The 19,682-nt window shown below is 35.6% G+C and overlaps 1 protein-coding gene across 2 annotated transcripts in view; it reads right to left on the reverse strand.

The window, feature by feature from the left end:
• The window catches only part of LOC100719364 (broad substrate specificity ATP-binding cassette transporter ABCG2-like), a 61,005-nt gene that overhangs the window by 19,108 nt on the left and 22,215 nt on the right, over positions 1-19,682 (reverse strand). Inside the window, exons 3-13 of one of the 2 annotated variants that reach the window (XM_063247252.1) lie at positions 16,727-16,786; positions 16,047-16,161; positions 14,691-14,843; positions 13,062-13,219; positions 11,642-11,793; positions 10,174-10,290; positions 8,948-9,195; positions 4,523-4,605; positions 3,238-3,327; positions 1,815-1,939; positions 1,368-1,525 (exon numbers count right to left, since the gene is read on the reverse strand). In XM_063247252.1, coding sequence (XP_063103322.1) covers positions 1,368-1,525; positions 1,815-1,939; positions 3,238-3,327; positions 4,523-4,605; positions 8,948-9,195; positions 10,174-10,290; positions 11,642-11,793; positions 13,062-13,219; positions 14,691-14,843; positions 16,047-16,161; positions 16,727-16,786 — 1,459 coding nt within the window. The remainder of the gene's footprint in view (positions 1-1,367; positions 1,526-1,814; positions 1,940-3,237; positions 3,328-4,522; positions 4,606-8,947; positions 9,196-10,173; positions 10,291-11,641; positions 11,794-13,061; positions 13,220-14,690; positions 14,844-16,046; positions 16,162-16,726; positions 16,787-19,682) is intronic. The other variant, XM_063247251.1, reaches the window with a different exon arrangement.

Consider the following 19,682-nt stretch of genomic DNA (forward strand, 5'->3'; position numbering starts at 1 on the left):
CTTCTTTGAGCTCATAGGTCAATTTAATTATTAATTCATTCATCTATTTATTGGCCTCTTTATTGATCCTATTGGCCATTTTACTTAACAGTTTTTAAAATTCTTTGCCTCTAATTTCATCTACTTCCTCAGCTGTGAGGTTAGATCTTGCAGAGTGGTGTATTTGTGCAGGCATCTTGTTGCCTTGTTTTCTCATTTTGGTTCTTCCTCTGTGTTGAAGTTGGGAGTTCAATTTGGAAATCTATCTCTTCCTCTATATTGTTGGGGATTGAATGTGATTCTGTCTTTCTGATGTGCCCAGGATTACAAGTAAGACTCATTAGGAAAATTTCAACTCATCATTTTCTGGATACTGTTAACACTGACAAATATAATCCAAATATTTCTTGGGATTGGCAAGGTACAAGATAGAGCTTCTTCACTGGATAGTGCCCACTCTAATGATCCAAAAAGATGTAATGTGTTGATGATAGTGTATTAGGGTGCATATTGTTGGTCCTCTTGTGTACTATGTGTGACTCTCATGTGTGACAGTTACTACCACTGTCCTTGTTGGCTCCTCTCCTACATGAAGTGGCACTGAGGGTCTACCTGTACATACTGGGAATTAAGAGTTTGTTCTTTACCCACCAATGCCCTTGCCTAAGGTGTACTTGGACACAGTCCTATTAGGCAGTAAAGTTTTAGCTTTCTTGATGTTTTGAAAGAATCTTTTTCAAAATATGAGGAGCTTGAAAATGGAATCTCCACATTGCACACAGTCATGGATGTTAACCTTTATTCTGGAGAAGAGTAAATCTGACAAAAATCATTTCTGTTTGTTTTAGAATTTCTTTATAGCTAACGTGATAGGTAAAAGGATGATTATCTAGATTTTATGAAGGAAGCTGCCAGTCATTATTCTGTTTCTTGAATCTTTTACTTATGAAAGTCTCACATGTCACAAGAACTGTTTTTGAAAAAGCTAATTAGCAATCTGGATGTGGTGGTGTGCCCTGTAATCCTAGGCTTCAGGATGTTAAAACATGATTGGAGGCCAGACTGAAATAAGCAACAAGACCCTGTCTGAAAACAAAACAAAACAGACAGAAAGAAAACAAGAAATAAAAAAGAATAAAAGAAAGAAAAAGCTAAAGAGTAAATACATGCTAAACAGGTTATATTAACTATATTAGAACAGAGGTGTGAAAAGGTTGCATATGAGTTTTAAAGAAAGCTGTTAAATTCTTTTATAAAATTTATTTCAAACTATGATTTCCTGCAAGCATCAGGATCCCAAGTGAGTAAACATAAAATCAAGATTTACATGACTGACTGTGTGAGGAACAATGGGAAAAGATTACCTCTCCAATACAGATCCTACTCACCAGCATAAACCAAAGGAAGTTGAATCCGAGAAATAATGCTATGGGCAGCAGTACATTCTGGCCTACTGTGATGGCTAGCATCACAGAATCAGTTGAACAAGCCATCATCCAAAGGGTAAGCATTGTAATGAAGAAAGCCTCCACTGCTGGTCTCAGTCCTTAGGGGGGAAAAAGAGATTATTTCAGCTGCCTGGAGTGTCATATATTTCTGATAGGTTACTGTGCAAATAGCATTACAATATTCTGAGAAACTAACAAGAATGAGAAAGTAACCAACTAATGAGGTACCCTAGTTCACCAATTTTATTGTCTCCTGAATGTAAATGTAAAAACTTATCACAGTTTTCTATTTATACTTATTATAAAGCAAATTTCCATATAGCATCTGTGATTAGTACATGCCATTTTGAATAATCTCTGTTTCCAGCTCTTTGTCTTGCTACTTACCTACTGTGATGTACAGAATGAAAGTAAAAATAAAACATTGCAAGAACCTCTTGGGTATCAAATCACACAACAGTTTTCCAAGGAAATAAGATGGCTCTTTGTAGTATCCACTCATGTACTCGTGCCTATAAAAGACAAACACATATTATACATCCCTGATAATTTAATAAGGCACCAACTAATAGGTAAGATGGTTTCTGTACAGGTTTCTACTGCCACATGTATAATATGAGAGCTTCCCAACATCCTATATGGTCCCTCCAACTTATCATGCTTTCAGATGCAAGCACTTCTGCATAGCAGTCACAGAAGACTCTCACTGTGATCCTTTTTTATTACAGATTTCTCCTGTTGTCATCCACACTGTACTTAGAACACGCTGACCTATGCACAGAGTTTGTGTCACCTCACTCTCACTATAGACTGTGCGTCTCTGGTACTGACTCTCTTTGAAGCACAATGCTTGAAGTACAATTTTCAGTGGTCATAGGACTCTTCTTGTCTCACTCCTGAATATGAAGATGACAACTGGGAATTTAACTCAGTGGCATAAGCACCTGCTTGGCAAGTGTGAGGTTGTTAGTTTGATTCCTATTACCACATAAAAACAAAACAAAAACCCAAAGTAATGAAAAACAAAAATGAAAAAGGTGACGTTATTGTTCTCTGAGTCCTCAAATGTAGCTTCAGATCATTAATCTGTTTTTACTTCAACTACTCTCATGATTTAAAAACAGATTTCTTTTAGTGATTATGACTCTAACCTACACAGTCCTGTCAGCCTCTAAATTCTAATCTTTCTTCTCCCTGCCTATTCAATTTCTCAAATCTTTAACTACTTTCTTCACGCCTCCCCTTTTTGATGATTCCTGTGCTTGATATCTAAATAGGGGTAAATCTCTTCCATCTTTGAAAACATAAGACACAAAATTCTCCTTTTTAGTAAAGCAACCTTTTGGCTCTTTCTACTCCTCCAACCTGTGGTTTAACTTGGTCACATTCTTTGTTATCTTTATCTTTGTTATCTCAACTCTAAATCAACTGATGGTCCACTGCTTAATCTTCTGCGAGACTCTCAAAACCAATCACTTTACCCCTTTATCACTACATACTCTGAAACACTGGCATTTCCTGAATAAAATCTAATATTGCAATCTTTGTAACTTGGTGTTAGGTCCCCCAAATTCTTGATTTTCCCTTTCCCTTTGGCTGTATGTTCTCAATAAATGTTGGTGATCTTCATAAGAAATTTAAAACCATGTTACAAATGACAAATACAATTTATAATTGAGAATTCAACAACTAAATAAGAAAAATTTAATAAACACTAATAATCCACAGCATCACAATCTTAACCATATTCTGGATTTTGCCATTTCCCAACATCCTCTGATGGCCTTTCCCAAACCAGAGCTGTACTCACATAAAAAGTTTCTTTTCCCCAAGAAACAACTGTACTGCAGAAACAAAGTCTTCACAAAAGGAGATTGCCACCAAACAGAACATCCAGACTCTGTTGGAATAGAGCAGAAATAAAGAGCACCACATTTATTTAAATATCTTTAGATCAGTTTTCTACTCACAGGAGTTTCAAGAAATGATGCAGTATGCAACTGATCAAAGAGAAAGGAAGAATATAGATCTGCTCTGAGGAAAATGGAGAGTAAGAAAGATGAAAAGAGCAGAGCTAAAGCAGACACTAGCTCAAATCCTTCCCATGACCTGTCATTCAGACTTGTTGGGAATATCTTTTCCTTTGGCTGAGGTCATTGTATTTATTTTTAATAAAGAGAATGTTGACTACCTGTACTTCCTACATGGATGTTTTCTATATTTGATGTGTGAATGTGATAAAGCCATGGAAGTCTTCCAAAGCTTCACCCATGGTCTGGACTTTGTACAAGTCCTTGACGTTTTCAGCATTTTCACAGGATATTATATTACAGGAGCCTAAGTCTGAACCACAAGCTTTTATGAAACTAATATATATATATATATATATATATATATATATATATATACATATATATATATAAAATCATTGAGAAAGTAAAGAAAAAACAACATCCTGTCTTCTTAAATGTTCAATTAGAAACAAATCACCTGTTCCTTGTCCTGCTAATAGCTAAATTTCTGATATCACACTATACTATTACTGAGTCTCAAGAAGGAATAAAATTCAAAGACAATTTAAAACCTTGTTGATCATGAATAACATATATTTAGTGAAATACACACACACACACACACACACACACACACACACATACACACACACACCATATACTCTGTAGCTCCATACGTATAAAGCCACCAGGGTAGTCAAAATCAGAGACAGAAAGAGAAATGTTTGATAGAGTTTTGATAGAGTTGCATGGGGAATTATTGTTCTTCTAGATATGGGTATTCCTTATGCAAAGATAAGGAGCAGTTGTGGAGTTGGATGGTAGTTATAGCTGTAAATGTGAATGCACTTGATGCAATTGAACTTTACATTTATGATAGATAAAACTGAAAATATGTGTTGTGCATACATCAAAACCACACACATACATAAAAGTGTGATAAAGAAAGTAAACATTGTTATTCACTTTTCATGCAAGTCATTTCACTACAGTACTACAATGATGCTGTAAAATTATTAACAGATAGCCATACACTTGAACAAAATGACAGAATTTCCCACATCAAGAGATAAAATTACTTACCTAATCTGGATGGCATCACAATCATTTTTTATTCCAACGAGAAAAACACCTATAAGCAGTACCTGTATAATCATGATAAAGATCTTTCCAAAAGAAAAATAAAAAAAGAAATGAGATTCAATTATAAGTAAAATTTTTACACATTATTACTATTAGAATATACTTTATGTGAATATATATCACCACTCAACTAAAGATTGTAAATACAGTGGCCAAAGTTCAACAGAGAATATAAAATACACTTTAGTAGTCTGTTCCTTACATTAAAATGAAAATTTAGGAGTTGTGTGATGAGCTGACAGGACAACATAGGAGATGGCAGGGAAAGCTAAAGTTCCTCCCAGTGTCCCGCCAGGCACTGTCAGATCAGAGCACAGCTCAGTTGCGGCACTCAAGAGTGTCATGAAGTGTAAAAGAGCAATGGAGTCGGTACCTCAACCCCTATAGGAAAGAGTCCTGTTCTCTATTTCTGCCTACTTGCTTTGTGTCTTGCTTCCCCAACTGACTGTGATTTAATCAATTTCACCTGAGCAATTATACTCGTAATCTTATTGGTTAACCATTGTACTGTTCCACCTAATGCCCACCTGGCAAGTTTCCATTTTTACTGATCTTGGACATACCTCACAGTGTGGTTTTGTTGTATAAAAATCCTTAGAAAACACAGAATCTTTGACAATCCAATCAAGACCCCTAATGTCTCTCTGTCTCTCAGACAGAAGCTTTCTCTCAATAAATATATTGTGCTCCAAGGGGAAAAAAAAGCAATGCAGGTACCTGGAGGGGTCCTTGTTCGAATAAAATAAAGTCTACATAACTAAGAGTTGTGTGCTGAATTGAAATCTCAGTCTGTGTGCTAGTGGACATGCACGGTTTTATATTTCAAGAGGCAAAAGTGAAAAGGTAAATTTAAACAAAATTTTAGGGCTATGAAATAGCTCAGAGGTAGATGATAGAGTGTTTTCTTGGCATACATAAGAATCTGGGGTTGATCTACAGTACCAAAAGCTGAATGAATAATACATGTTTTAAAACACACAATGCCATCTTCAATAATAAAAAGCTACGATGAATTGAATGCCAATTATTCAAACTTTAAGTCCTTGATTGCATAGCTAAGGAAATGGTCATTTTAATCAAATCATTCAGGCAGCTTCCTAGGAAACTTAAGAGCTGCCTTTACCCCAATCTTTCACTGCTTCTCTATCAACCTTAGCCAGTGAGGCTTGCAGTCCACACAACCACCTGAGCTGCAAATGCTTGTTTCCTTTACCTACTCAGTCTGTGTAGATGACTCCCTGGGGAACTACACCAAAACCTCCTTTGCTGTGAGGAGAAAAAGTCTCTGAAGTATCAATAATTAGCTAAGGCTTCAGCTCTACTTCATGATGTAATATACAGGAATTCTACTTATAGTTACTCGTGGATTAGATATAAGAATATGAGAAACTATCCTCTAAAATAAAAATATCCTACCATAAATCCTGAAAATATCAATTTTTAAAAATTTCATAATAGTAGTATCCAGATAAGAAGTAATTTATAAAGGATTAAAACTAGAAAAGGCAAAGTAGTAAAACAGAATAACAATCTACAAAGATTAGTTTGTGAAAAGCATAGACTGTGAAGGATACCATTTAAATGTTGACTCATGTGGTCATCTTAAAAATTCTCTTGCTAATCAAATAGTAACATGAGTATGATTCCATAACCCTGGCATATTTTCATTATACTCTGTGGATACACACTTTTTTGTTTCAGCAGAAGGTTTTGCAAGATAAACCCTGTGGGCTTAATCAAAATTTATCAAAATGCTCCTTAAACAGATAACTCATTCATGGCAGGATCTTCCAAATACAATCATTAGTAAATGATCAGTACTAAAAACAAATCAAGGAAAAATGAAAACAGCATAAGAAAGAAGATGTAAGATTTATTTACAAGTATTCATAAATATCTCAATAGCTTCAAATACAAAAAAACACTCAGAAAAAAATAAATCTATAAGGTGAAACATCCATCCCAAGGGTCACTGACCAATGCCCCACTGACCATAGGGTCACTCATCTACTTGTGCTAGGCTGTGAGTAATAATACTTTTACCAATTTTAATAACAGGATGAGGAGATTAAGAATAATGTTTCTCATAACATCAAATATATATGGAATTGAAAGTGTGGCATACATGAATAAAATTTTATCAACTCATAGCCTCATTCATTTCCTTACATATTAGTTGTAAATATATTCATAATAAACTAGAAGGATTCACAACCTGAGAAAAAAATCCATTTAGGATATGCACAATCTAACATATTTACATTTTGGTCCTCTACCAAAAAGGGTTCCCTGCTGCACTGATATTATTCCAGTATTTTTAAACGTAAGCAGTAGTTACCATTCTATGCTCAGGGAGCTACAAGGTCCTGCACTTATTCTAGAGACTGATACTTCTGTGAACCTTGCAGGGATAGCTTTTATGGAAACAAGGTCACTGGTGCAACTGGAGAATAATCTTGCTCCTGATGTTTACAGCACATAGAACCTAGCACCAAACCACATGAATTCCTACTGTATATTAGTAGGTGGGTTCTAATCATGCATTACCCAGAACTGCCACATGTTTGTCTTGGATCAGATATATACAAACCACTTTTTCACCTAGAAAGAAAAAATCCCATGCAAAAACTCCCTGAGAAGTTCTAAAATAGTGAAAACATCACATTACAGTGATGCATGCATACTCATGTTTATAGCCACACAATTCATAATAGCTGTATCTTGGAAGTAGTTATATGCCTACCAAAAGATTAATGGATAAAGACAATGTGACATTTACATATAAGAGTACTATTATACTGTGAATAAAGATAAGCATGAGTCATTTGCAAGATTATGTACTCACCTTGAGACCATAGTGTTGAGTGTAATAAATCAAACACACAAAAATATTGCATGTTTTCTCTAATATGAGAATCCAAAAATATGAATAAAGAAAAAAAAAGAAGACAGAAAATAGGAAGTTGGGAAAAAGAGCTTTTTCAAAAGAGAAGGGGATCAGCATAAGGAAGATGGTAGGAGTGGGGAGGGGAAGGGAAGGAAGTGAGAAAGGAATTGAATTATGCAGTGTACATGTAAAAACTCCCTATATGATATGTTACCACCATGTACTCCAAACATGGTTTGAGGAAAAAAAAAAGAATCAACACATTACATCATCTCAATGTTCAACAAGAGTTAATCAGTTTGATACATATATCTCATCAAATTTGTTCCAAATGACATCAAATATATTCTCAAAGACATAAAGTTACTCTTGACTGATGGGATAACAAAGTGACTGTATTCTTAGAGAAATGCTAAAATGTAAGCAACAAAACTTGTTGCAAGTGAGGGAATGACTCCAATAATATTGACTTTTCAGTGGATTAAAATAATAGTCAAAAATGAAAATTACAATATGCATTTTAAGTACTCTCTAGTATTTCATTAGTGCCAAAAACAAGTAATCATTTCATATGCAATAAAATCTAATTGACTGGTAATAAAAGCAACAACTCTAGAACAATCTGCTAACTTGATTCCCTCAGACATTATCAAAAAACAAACCAGGAGAACTAGTGTTTATGTGCTATCAGGAATAAGGATAACAGAGAACTAGTAAAAAGAAAAGCACATTTTATCACTTTGGTAAAGAGATTGTTGAGTTCGGTTCCTATCTGTTAATAAGCTGCAATCTCTTGAGGTTGCTATTGACCTTCAAATATTTGGGTCTCTGAACAGAAAAAAAAAAAACATGAATAAGCAAAGCATATGATTTGCAGGCTCTTGTCTCAGGCAGCGCATAACCCACAGCACCAGTTCAGGGTTACTGGTTTCCCTCGTTGCCTGATTTCAACACTAAAAAACCCTTCTCATCTCCTTCCCTCTCTGCCTTTTATCACTTCACAATTCTTTCTAACACTAGATGTGCTTTACTTATTTTTATTCAGTTACTTTTATGCCCTCTTAAGAAGATAAGTTTCACAAATGCAGAATTTTTAAAAACTTTTATTCATTGTTCTGTTATCTTGGAGTGGTTTTCTGTACTCAGCCAGGGAATAAAGTGAACAGCTGTTAGAAAAACACAAATTAAGTAGTGTTTCCTTTAGTTTACACATTTTGAAGCAAAATTCAAATTCTACTTAGATTATCCATCACAGTTTGTATTAAATATTTTGAACTATTCTAATGAAATCTTTCAAGAATAAAAACATTAAACATGTTTTCATGCTCTATAGATTAGTTCTATATCGTGGATGGAGTGAAGGTATCACGTACATGGAAGGGTATGTGGGTAGGAGAGAAGCTTGGACTAGAAGGAATCAAAACCAAATTTCTCCCACATAACTCTTGTAGAGCAATGAAAAGCATCTTCTAGGTTACCTGAATTATAGAGGTCTGGCGATCACCCAGGAAGTTTTTAAATGAGCGCCAGCTAATCCATCTGAGTTGATGCCAAATGGAGGTGGCATAGGTGAACTCCTTGAAGGCTGAGTCCTTCTTCTTCCAACCATCTGAGAGTTGGTCTAGTTTAAGTTTTGTAGTTTGGTACAAGGATGAGTTTTCATAGAATTTAGCTAACTTTTCTATGACTGGCTCCTCTTTTGTGGAAAATACTTCAATCTCCTCACCTTTGTAATAAAAATGGACAATGATAACAAACAGTATTACAGAAAAGAAATGATTGAATACATTTCACTGTGACTCGTTTCTTGTTTCACATAATTCTATAGCGACATAAAAAATTAATAGTTTTGTCACAGCTATATACACTAAACGTCCTAATGCCATAATCTTATACATACAGCAATCTGACTGCCATTTTCCCATTTCAGCACTAATTCTTAAAAAAGATGCATCATTGCACAGATGTATAACTGTTAATGTGAAACTCATGTCCTCGCATTTTACTCTGTTCAAATTCTAAAAGGCCAAGTTTCTTCTTTTAAAAATAATATAGGATCAAGAATTCTTTGAGTCTGAGACAGAATTTCAAGCTTGAGAATAGCGCTGGCAAATTAGAACCTATATGAAAAAAGAAAGAAGAAAGGAAGGAAGGAAGGAAGGAAGGAAGGAAGGAAGGAAGGAAGGAAGGAAGGCAAGAAACAAATAGAGAAAAAATGTGTTTAGGGTAACCCTAATCCTAACCTTAAGCATTACCTATCCTTACCCTCAGAAGGTAAATGGTCTTGATACATTTTTCATAAAACAAGGAATGAACATACTTAGTTTTAAGGAATTCATCTTTAAAATGATGGTAGTTTATAAATTAAATCAAAACCACCCAAAGCACTCATGGAAAATAGTGCATCTCTTGATTTCTATCAGAACATCATTTTAATCCAGGTATGAGGCAAGAGCATTGCTAGTTGGATTTCAGCCCGGGCCTGACTCAAAATTAAATTCATAGAAAGTGCAGGAATACAGCTCAGTGATAGAAAGCTCATCTGGCATCCACAAGCTTTGTGTTCAGTCCAGCATCAGAAAGGGGGTGGAGGAACATAAAAGAAAAGTGACTACATTCACAGACATTTACAAAGCCTTCTTCAGATGAGCTATCACTTTGCTAAATCTCAAGCTCTACGATTAGGTAAAACTCTGAATCTTACCAATCCACATACGTTCATGGTCTTTGTCTCTTGTGTCTGATTCCACAGCAGGGAAAACCCCACTGATGACATCTAGCAAGAACACTGCATGGTTGGTGTAGAGCTCACAGTTGTAACCTATGGAACAAAGGAGATAATCCAAGAAGACGAAGCTGCTGTCCTTGGAAATAAAAAGCATTCATATCAGAGTGACATGAGGCATGTGAAAACAAAATTTAAAAATTTCTTGTTTTCCTCCAATTTTCTCTCCTCCCTGAGTTATTTATCCTTTCCTGAGTACATATGATGTTTCAGTGTCTCTCTTTATCATATGTATCACGAAAAAGTGTAAGTGGCCGAATGTATGTCCTCTCTGAATTCCCCTAGGGAATATTGGAGCAACAGTACACTTGCCAATAATGACTTCTTTAGCTATTCACCTCAGAAGTCTAATTTTTGTGTGATTCTATCATTAACTCCAAATAGAAAAAGAAATCCCCACAGCAAAATTCTGCAGAGAATATGATCAACACAGCACACCGGAACTCAGAACTCAGCTTCTGTTGCTGTAATCATCTCAAGCTGACCTGAAATCTGACAGTTAAATTCAACTCCCATGAATTCTAAGAATTCATATGTATTATGCTTATTTTTAAAAATGAAGTAGTTTAAACAAATTTGTATGAAGACAGATGGCTAGCAAATATTTAAATTGTATTTAGGTCAGGGAGATTACTCATATGAAAATAACAGAAAAATAAAAGAGAGGTAATGTACCTTTGAAAACTAAACCACCAGACTCAACCTAAATGGGCAGAAATATTGGCACATTAAAAAAAAAAAAAAGAGTAAGCCTATCGGAAAATGGTGAAGTTGAAACCAGGCTGGGCAACTTAGTGAGTTCATGAGATATACTGTTTCAACATAAAAACTTTAAATGTTGTTAAACATGTAGCTTAGACTGCAAGCTCTTCCTTCATTTCTCAGAATCTTCCCCCCTTCCCCTCAAAAAATCTTGGCATATTCAAGTTAAAAATAAAAAGCAGCCAGGGATTTAGCTCAGCAGCATAAGTGCTTCCCTGGCAAGCACAAGGTTGTGAGTTTGATCCCTGGTACCTAAATAAATAAATAGATAAATAAATAAATAAATAAATAAATGGCTGCAAGTCTCACACACTAATTTCTAAACTCTCAAGAAAATTTGACCACACCTGGAAAGCAACACCGGCACAGATCAAGGAGACAAATTACAACAGACATGCACATGTGCACACATATTGAAATAGGACAGGAAATGAGAAAGGGCCTAAACAACAAACCAGTGTTGCAAAAAGAAGAAAGATCTGATACTAAAATGGCCAAAGACATTTTAGAGTACTAGAACCCAAGGTTCATCTACAGAAGATTAAGCAGTACTCCTGAATCCTCCTCTGCGCTCTTCCAGAATTATTTGCATGAGGCATCTACTGCATACAGAACTCAACCTTACCTGCTGATGCAAAGTAGTGTACAACCATCTGTGCAGGACCGTGGAATATTAGCTTTCCTGCAGCCAGTAAGGTGAGGCTATCAAACATCTCGAAGATGGAGTGCCGAGGCTGATGAATGGAGAAGATGATTGTTCGCCCCTGCTTTGATCTCCTAGAAAGGGGAAGAAGCAGTCATTACACATCTGAACTTGGCAGTTCCTGATAAAACATTTTATTCCTGATTTTAAACCATTTAATCCCAGTTAAATTTAATTTTCACTTAAAAATATTTCATTAATTAATGTTAACTTTAATGGTTTTATTAGGAAAAGGCAAGAGTTTTCTTACATGATAATGCATTTACAATACACAATCCACTAAAAGTCTTATTAAAATGCAGATTCTTGAACAGTTTTTCCAGACACTGATTTAAAATCTTGGTGGAGCATTCAAGGAGTCCACAATACTAAGAACCATTCCAACTAATTAGAAAACATACTCACTGTTGTGTTAGATGAATTCAATATGAAAACAATAATCACTCCTAAACCTTAAATCTTCTTGTACTTTATGATTATTATTAACTATTCTACCTCAAGAAATAACAATACTAAGTACCACATATACATATAAATGGAATGAATATATACAGATGTTATACCTATTTGAACACAGAAACTACACATATAAAATGTATTTATAGTCAACATAGTTTTATTGTTTACTTATAGTTTTATCATATATATTCAAAAGTATGCATTTTGTGGGTCTCTCTGTTGTGAGTCTAGAAGCCAAGATAACTCCATAGTTTTCAGGCAATTAAGGCTAAACCACAGCATTGAGTAGGGGAATAGGATCCATAAAAGAGGAGAGAAGGACACAAGCAGACATACAGAGGGAAAAGATGGGCATTTCCAATGCAATGACAGAAGGGTCAAAAGAACAATGCTATGGACATTTTGATCTCAGATTTCCAAGGTCCAGAATTGTAAAAAATATAAATTTTTATTGTCAAGCCACCAACTCTGTGGTATTTGGTTGCCCTCTTATACCTTGGCCAACCTCCACTCTCCTTATTTGCTGAGTATTGTACCCCAGGGCTCATTTATGTCCCATAGGCAGCAGGCTGGCTTGGCCACAGAGATGCTGGCTGTTCTTTCAACCAGAGCTTCCTCTTGCAATTTCCAGCTTGGCTTCTCCCCTCCTTGCAGCTCATATGATACAGTCTTAAGGTCTTTTGTGACCATCCTGCTATTGAAATCAGCCCTCACAACCAACACGGCCAACCCTCCCTGTGTTTCTCTTTCATCATTTTTGATAGCACTGCTGTGTTGACTGACTTATGCTGTTTTGTTATTCCATCCTTTTCATCAGGAACATGTGATACACAGAAATAGCAAGATATTCAATAAATAAAAGAACAGTTCCCATAACAGTTACCTTTTCAGAAGTAAAAAGACAGCATGTGCTGTGCTGCAGTCTAAAGCATTTGTGGGTTCATCCAGGAACAAGATGGAAGGATCAGTGACCAACTCCATGGCAATGCTGGTCTTTTTTCTTTCTGCTCTAGATACACCCTGGATTTGTTCAGTTCCAACCTAAAACAAAATGTTACCAACAGGAACGATCATAGTCACTAGCATTTGGTGAAAGACTCTGTGCCACCCTGTGTAATTTAAAATATTGCATAAAATATTACGCAACTTTAAAAACTGCATAAGTAAAAAACAAGTGAAAAATTATGGAATACAAAATTAAAAGACAAGAAATCAAGTTGATTTCCTACAATATTATCAATGAAGTCAGCAGGCTATTTTCTCTGAAATTATTTTATTTTATGTTTAAATATCATAAAAAGTAAAGAATTATTTCACTCACTGATATGAATTTTAAGAAGTCAATTATTTATTTGAATGTTTTTGCTCAAAATCCCAACAATTAATACAGAATAATAGATTTTAAAAACTAAAGTAAAAGAGACTACCTTTTGGGAAAGGAAAAATCAAGTAACACAGTAGCAGAGAAAAGAAAAAAATGAGTCATTCGTAATAAGAAAATAAGTGGTAAATGGAGACATAGCGGAGTTATTCTTCCAAACAAGAACAGTTCACAAAGTCTTTAGTAAATGTCATGGAAAGTAGCAGTGAGTGGAACCCTTGTTTTTCATTGACTTAAATAGGAGATGTCATGGTGGGTTAAAGTTCAGCCAATATCATCCAAACAGTTCATTTTCAAATAAAAAGCAAAATTATCTGCTTTGGATTTGTTTTATAGCGAATTCTCAACTGGAGAGGCGACTCAATCCTCTGATTTGCATTCATGGATCTGCATAGCCCTCACAATAGGGAGTTCTTTGTACTTTTACATTTTCTTTTTCACTTTTGCCCACCGTCTGTTTCTAACACCTGAAAGTGAGGCTCAGAAAGAAGATTCTGAAATAAAATGAAAAAGAAAGTAAAGGAGAGATGTACATGAGGAAGAAAGGGGAACGCTTGAGCAGGCAAAATGTACTGAACAAAACTCCTCATAACTTCTCATTTATCAGTTTCAGAAATGAGCCTTCAAAAAGCAACAGAAAAAAAACTTCCCTGGAGACAGGGAAAGAGAGGGAGAGAGAGACAGAGACAGACAGACAGAGAGAGAGAGAGAGAGAGAGAGAGAGAGACAGACAGACAGACAGACAGACAGACAGAGACAGAGAGAGACAGAGAGAGACAGAGAGTGACAGGTAGAGGTACAGAAATTTCTTTGATAGAGCAAAACACAAGTAGAAAATTTAGTGCAAAATTATCAAATGATCAAGAACAATGAGGCTGGACAAAGATCATATGAAACATACTACAAGAGCAACAGGTTTTCTTCCTAGAGCTTGTTCTACCCTAAGAATTTAACTATTCTTAAATTAGTTTTTCTAGCTTAATTTAAACATCCTTATGCTGTAACTAAACACTTTTCATTACAGAGAGCAACAACTTTGACTGCAAACAGAAAAAAAAGCTGATTAAGTCATATATTTTACACACGGGAAATCTTACGTGGCTATGATTTTACCAGTTTTCATGACATTACCTTGGAATCTGCCACTTTACCTAGACCTAACTCTTCAATGACCTCATTAATCTTCTCACTTTTTTCATGATTCGTCATGGTTGTTGGAAGCCGAAGAGCTGCTGAGAAGTGTAAGTTTTCTTTCACTGTCAGTGTGCCCATCATAATATCATCCTTAAGGCAAATGGTATTTTAGTGAGACAAACTGAGTCTTGCCTAAACTTGAGAACTTGTAAGTTAATCCAAGAATATAAAATAGCCAAAGTAAAGCTCTAGCTACTGGTGACCATTCAATCTTACAAATTACAGTAACTACAAGATAGATATCCACAGAAACAGTGGGATGATTTCCAGCCCATTTGCACATCTACGGAGAGTATAGGCAATTAAAATAACTTTGCACTCATAATAAACTTGCGTTTTGCTGGATGCTTTGCAGAAAAATAATTCTTCACATATGTCAGAAATAGGCATGAATAAGATTTATTATAGATTGTAAACTGGACCCTTGAAGGAGGTGCATACACTCAAAGAAATGAGACAGACTTCAAGCTGGAGGAAGGGACCCTGAAAGGGATATCTTTTTTTTTTTTTTTTTTTTTTTTTGTCTTTTTCCTTTTAGTTGGCACCAGGGACTGAACTCACGACTGTCTGCTTGCAAGGCAGGCGCTTATGCCGCTGAGCTAAATCCCCAGCCCCAAAAGGAATATCTTTAAAGGAAGCAATCTGCGATGTGTAATTTTACACTCTCAGGTTAAGGTGCATTTGACTGAACTTCGAACAATCTGTTACCAAGGATGTTGTTTTGGAGGCTGGAGGAAAGGCAACTTGCAGGTGAAATGCACAGGTCTAGTGACCTGGAATTTATAAACTATTGTAAAAAGAGCTTTAGGAATTTAACAAAATTTCAGTATAGATTAAGAAGGATGCACCAGCTGGGGTGATTTCTAGAAGCAGAGAAACAAAACCTTGCTTGCTGCAGTTTTTCTTAAAAGTATGATGTCAAGGGACCAGGGATTTAATTCAGCAGCATAAGTGCTTGCCTGGCAAGTACAAGGTCATGAGTTCAGTCCTCCGTACCAAAAATATAAACTAAAATAAAATAAAAGTATAATTTCATTTTTAAGCATAATTTTAAAATTTTGATTTCCTTATCTCCTTTATACCTGTTCTTTATTATCTTTATCCTACCTCATGAAGACTAGTAGCCAGCACTTTCAGACTCTTACCAAACTAAATCTAATGGAAAATTATTAAAAGCTGGTGAAAAGAGACTTAGTTATGTATGCACATTTATAATCAGTTGGAAGGTATAAACCAAGGCACTTGCCCATGTAAAAATGACAAAATCTAAAATGCAAACCCAGTAATACTCACTTTTGCCACATAACCTGAATAATATTTCAAATTGTCAGGATAAGATTCCCCATTTATCAGCACACCTCCAGAGAACTTTTCTGGATGTTTTCTTGCAGCCAAGACATCTAATAACCTGTGAGAGATGTATATGCAGTGGGATTTCTAGGCATAAACACAGGCCATATTGCTCATCCTTTCTGCTCGAGTCAGAAATACAAGCAATCTAGAAACTCTATTGTTTATCTAAATATATACATTCACTATGGAACACATGAAAGCCTCCCAAATACAAGTATGTTATCATTGGTTTATCTGGCACAGACTTCCCAAAGTATCCTCTTGATGTGGGAACTTGGAGAGTCCAAGCAGGCAATGTGCTGTTTTATGTAAGAATAGATCATACATAAATCATCTGTTACATCTTCCCATTTCAAATATTATCCACTTATTTTTAGCCTCCACTGATTCATAATATTGGCTGCTGAAAACCAATCACTTCATAAGTTCCTGGTAGTTAACCCGATCAATAAGACATTGTGGTCTTTCACAACCTGTCATCACTAAACATTATTTATAGCATTTTGGACCAGACCAGACACAACCAGCAAATACTGAACCAATAACTCATGTAACAGTGATTTGTAAAGGTACATTGAAACTGGGCAAAGAAGCTGAATGACATTTTCTTTTATACTTACACAGATTTGCCTGCACCTGGAGGTCCCAGAATGGCATTGAGGCCAGGTCTCATGATCCCACTGTAAGCATAAAATTATATTGACTTACCGTTCCACATTATACAAAACTGTATTAATTTTGAGTTTAATTGAACACTTATAATATAGGCCTATGAAATTATACACAGAAAGCAAGAATCCACACGAAATAAAAAATGGATTAATAGAAGATTAGAATACAAAGTAAAGATATGTTTACAGTCACAAACTATAAAAATGACTCAGGTCTCTCTAATTTCCTTTCATGTACAGAAATGTCTCAGTTCACAAATGGTTCTGTTTCAGTTTGGTTCACCTTTGGTCAAATTTTGCTTCCTTTTACAAACTCCACATTGGGGGAAAGAAAGGACAATGTCCTTCTACCCCAAAGGAACATAAAAGTGGACATCTGTGTTCTGGCCCAAAGCTGTAGATTCCTCCATTTCCATTTGAGATCTTGGTTGCAGACACTTTTTCTAAAGGGTGTTTTGCTTAGCTTTTTAACACATACAGTTCCATCTGGTATTATTTGATGTAGCACAGCCCCAAAGAAAGTGCAGAGCAAGCATCAGGGTAAAACAGTGTTCAGAGGTCAGGAAGACAACAAGCATGCTGACCAGTAATGAATCAGGTTAGGGTCCTTTCCCTTCACTCTGTCCTGTCCTGCACTTTGTTTTATGTTCTTGTAGTTAAAAAATATACATATACATATACATATACATAAAATATACATATACATTAAAAAATCTTATTTGAATTGAGCCTTTTGGGAAAATTTGATTCAATTTGTAACTATTTTGGGAGTGCTCAGAATGAATCATTCTTGTTTACACCGAACCTTATGGTGAAATTTGATTCGATTTGCAAGAAACACTGTTCAAGTCCATAACTGTAGAATGAATTAAGTTTATGAAAGGAAGCACCACAATAGTCTCAAAGCCAATTATCCCTTTGTAACTGTATTAGTTAGCATTCTCTATAGGAAGAAAATCGATTTAAAGCATACATATAAACAAAAATATGTATTAGACCAATCTGCAAGATAAAAAGTAGAAGAGTAGCAAGGGCCATCTGCAGGATCAGAAGTAGGAAGTACCAGCATGGCCCTCTGTGTGCTGGTGATTCAGAGGATCCAGGAGCAGCCAGAGCTGGAAGCCTGAAAACTCACAGTAAGTCACTTGTGTGAGTCTCTGTCTGAAGGTCAAAAAGTCTGCATGGAAACGCTCAGGAGTCAGCTAGAAAGTAATCCTTCCTTCTTTCTCTTTGAAATCTGTGCCTTCCAATCCATATTTAGTCTTCCAACCTCAAGTTATTGGCACGCATATCAATGTTTTACAAACACCACTGCAATTTAATAATCCCCTCAGGTGGTTCCTATTCAAATTGAAATATCACAGTTGATCACAATTCACTGTCTGTAAACCTGACAACCATACACATCTCCTACAAGAATACTTAACCCCCAATACAATTGAAAGTACTTAATTACACCAAGCATGATGAAAACACACTACGTCTCTCCTACAATGTCTCTCCTACAATAGAAGACACAATGCTTCTCTGGGTGATTCTTGCTCCTCTGGGGACATTCATTAATTTATGTATTATGCAGATTTAAGAAAGCTTAAGAACCAATGAATATTGTGCTACAAAAATTAAAATGAACAGAGGCACTCATTTAATAGGTGGATTACTATGCATAAATACATAAACAAAATAGTAAAGATATACTCATGACCATTATAATTCATACTTCTGTAACTGGCTGGTGTTTCTCACTGGTTTTGATAACTAACATCTAACAACAATGTTGTATTTCTTTGATCTCCAGAAAACAACTCAGAAGATCTTGGTTCTTGACCTGGTGTGGTGACACTATCATTCGTCAAAGTTCTGGGTCTTTTGTCATCCATGCTGCATTGAGTGTCATAATTTCCCATTGCTATGATTTATATCTTCACTGACCCCCAGAGTCTCATGTATTCCCTCTAATTTATCCTTTTTTTCTCCTTTTTCTCCTGCTCCCTGCCCAAATCCCATTATACCTGCAATATATAGTATAGGCTACACTATACCTTATAGATCATTGACATAAGGGAAAATTATTAAAATGAATTTTAAAGTTCACAGTAATATATAATAGAATCTGCTGATACTATGTCATCAGTAGGGATTTTCTCTGAAAAAAAAAAACAGTGGCTGTGTGTATTTCTACTCACTTGAGTAGATTTATAACATATGTGAACATCAAAAAATCAAACAAAGCAAAGTTGATATCAATGGGAAAAAACAAAGTATCTAATAAGTTCTCCATATTAGCCACGAATGAATATCTCCACTCCAACTGACCACAAGCATTCAACACACACACACACACACACACACACACACACAGAGAGAGAGAGAGAGAGAGAGAGAGAGAGAGAGAGAGAGAGAGAGAGAACAAGGCCAAAAAACAGCTTATTCCCCAAAAAGCTTTCCAATATCACTGATGAGGACACCCCAAGTCTGAAACATATAGAATGATAAAAGAGAAACAAAAAGGCCAATAAGGTGTTCAGTAAACTCAACATGATATATTCAAAGTAATAATGGACTTAACTATCATGATTTTAAAGAAAAAAAAATGAATAAAAAGCCATTAGCTGGGAGTCACCAGTAGATTTTTCTATAGCACAAGAAGCACTAACAGCCTTGGGAGGTGGATTCTATGCCCTGGCTGCAGCCACAAACCCATACCTAGCCAACTCTGCATTCTGTTTCTTCTCAGAACATGGGCCACAAAGGAGCCTGCCAACTGACTGACCTGATATGAGATGTTTTTAAAAAGAAGTGAAAAATCTGAAGTCTGCTACTTTTCATCTCAGAAACTCACAAAAATAAAAGATACACACAGGAGGAAAAAATGCCTCTCACACACTTAATCAAGCAAGTCCCC

The sequence above is a fragment of the Cavia porcellus genome, unplaced genomic scaffold (genome assembly GCF_034190915.1).
Source record: "Cavia porcellus strain 051 isolate PalLab524CR breed Dunkin Hartley unplaced genomic scaffold, mCavPor4.1 scaffold_4, whole genome shotgun sequence".
In the NCBI taxonomy this organism is placed as follows: Eukaryota; Metazoa; Chordata; class Mammalia; order Rodentia; family Caviidae; genus Cavia; species Cavia porcellus.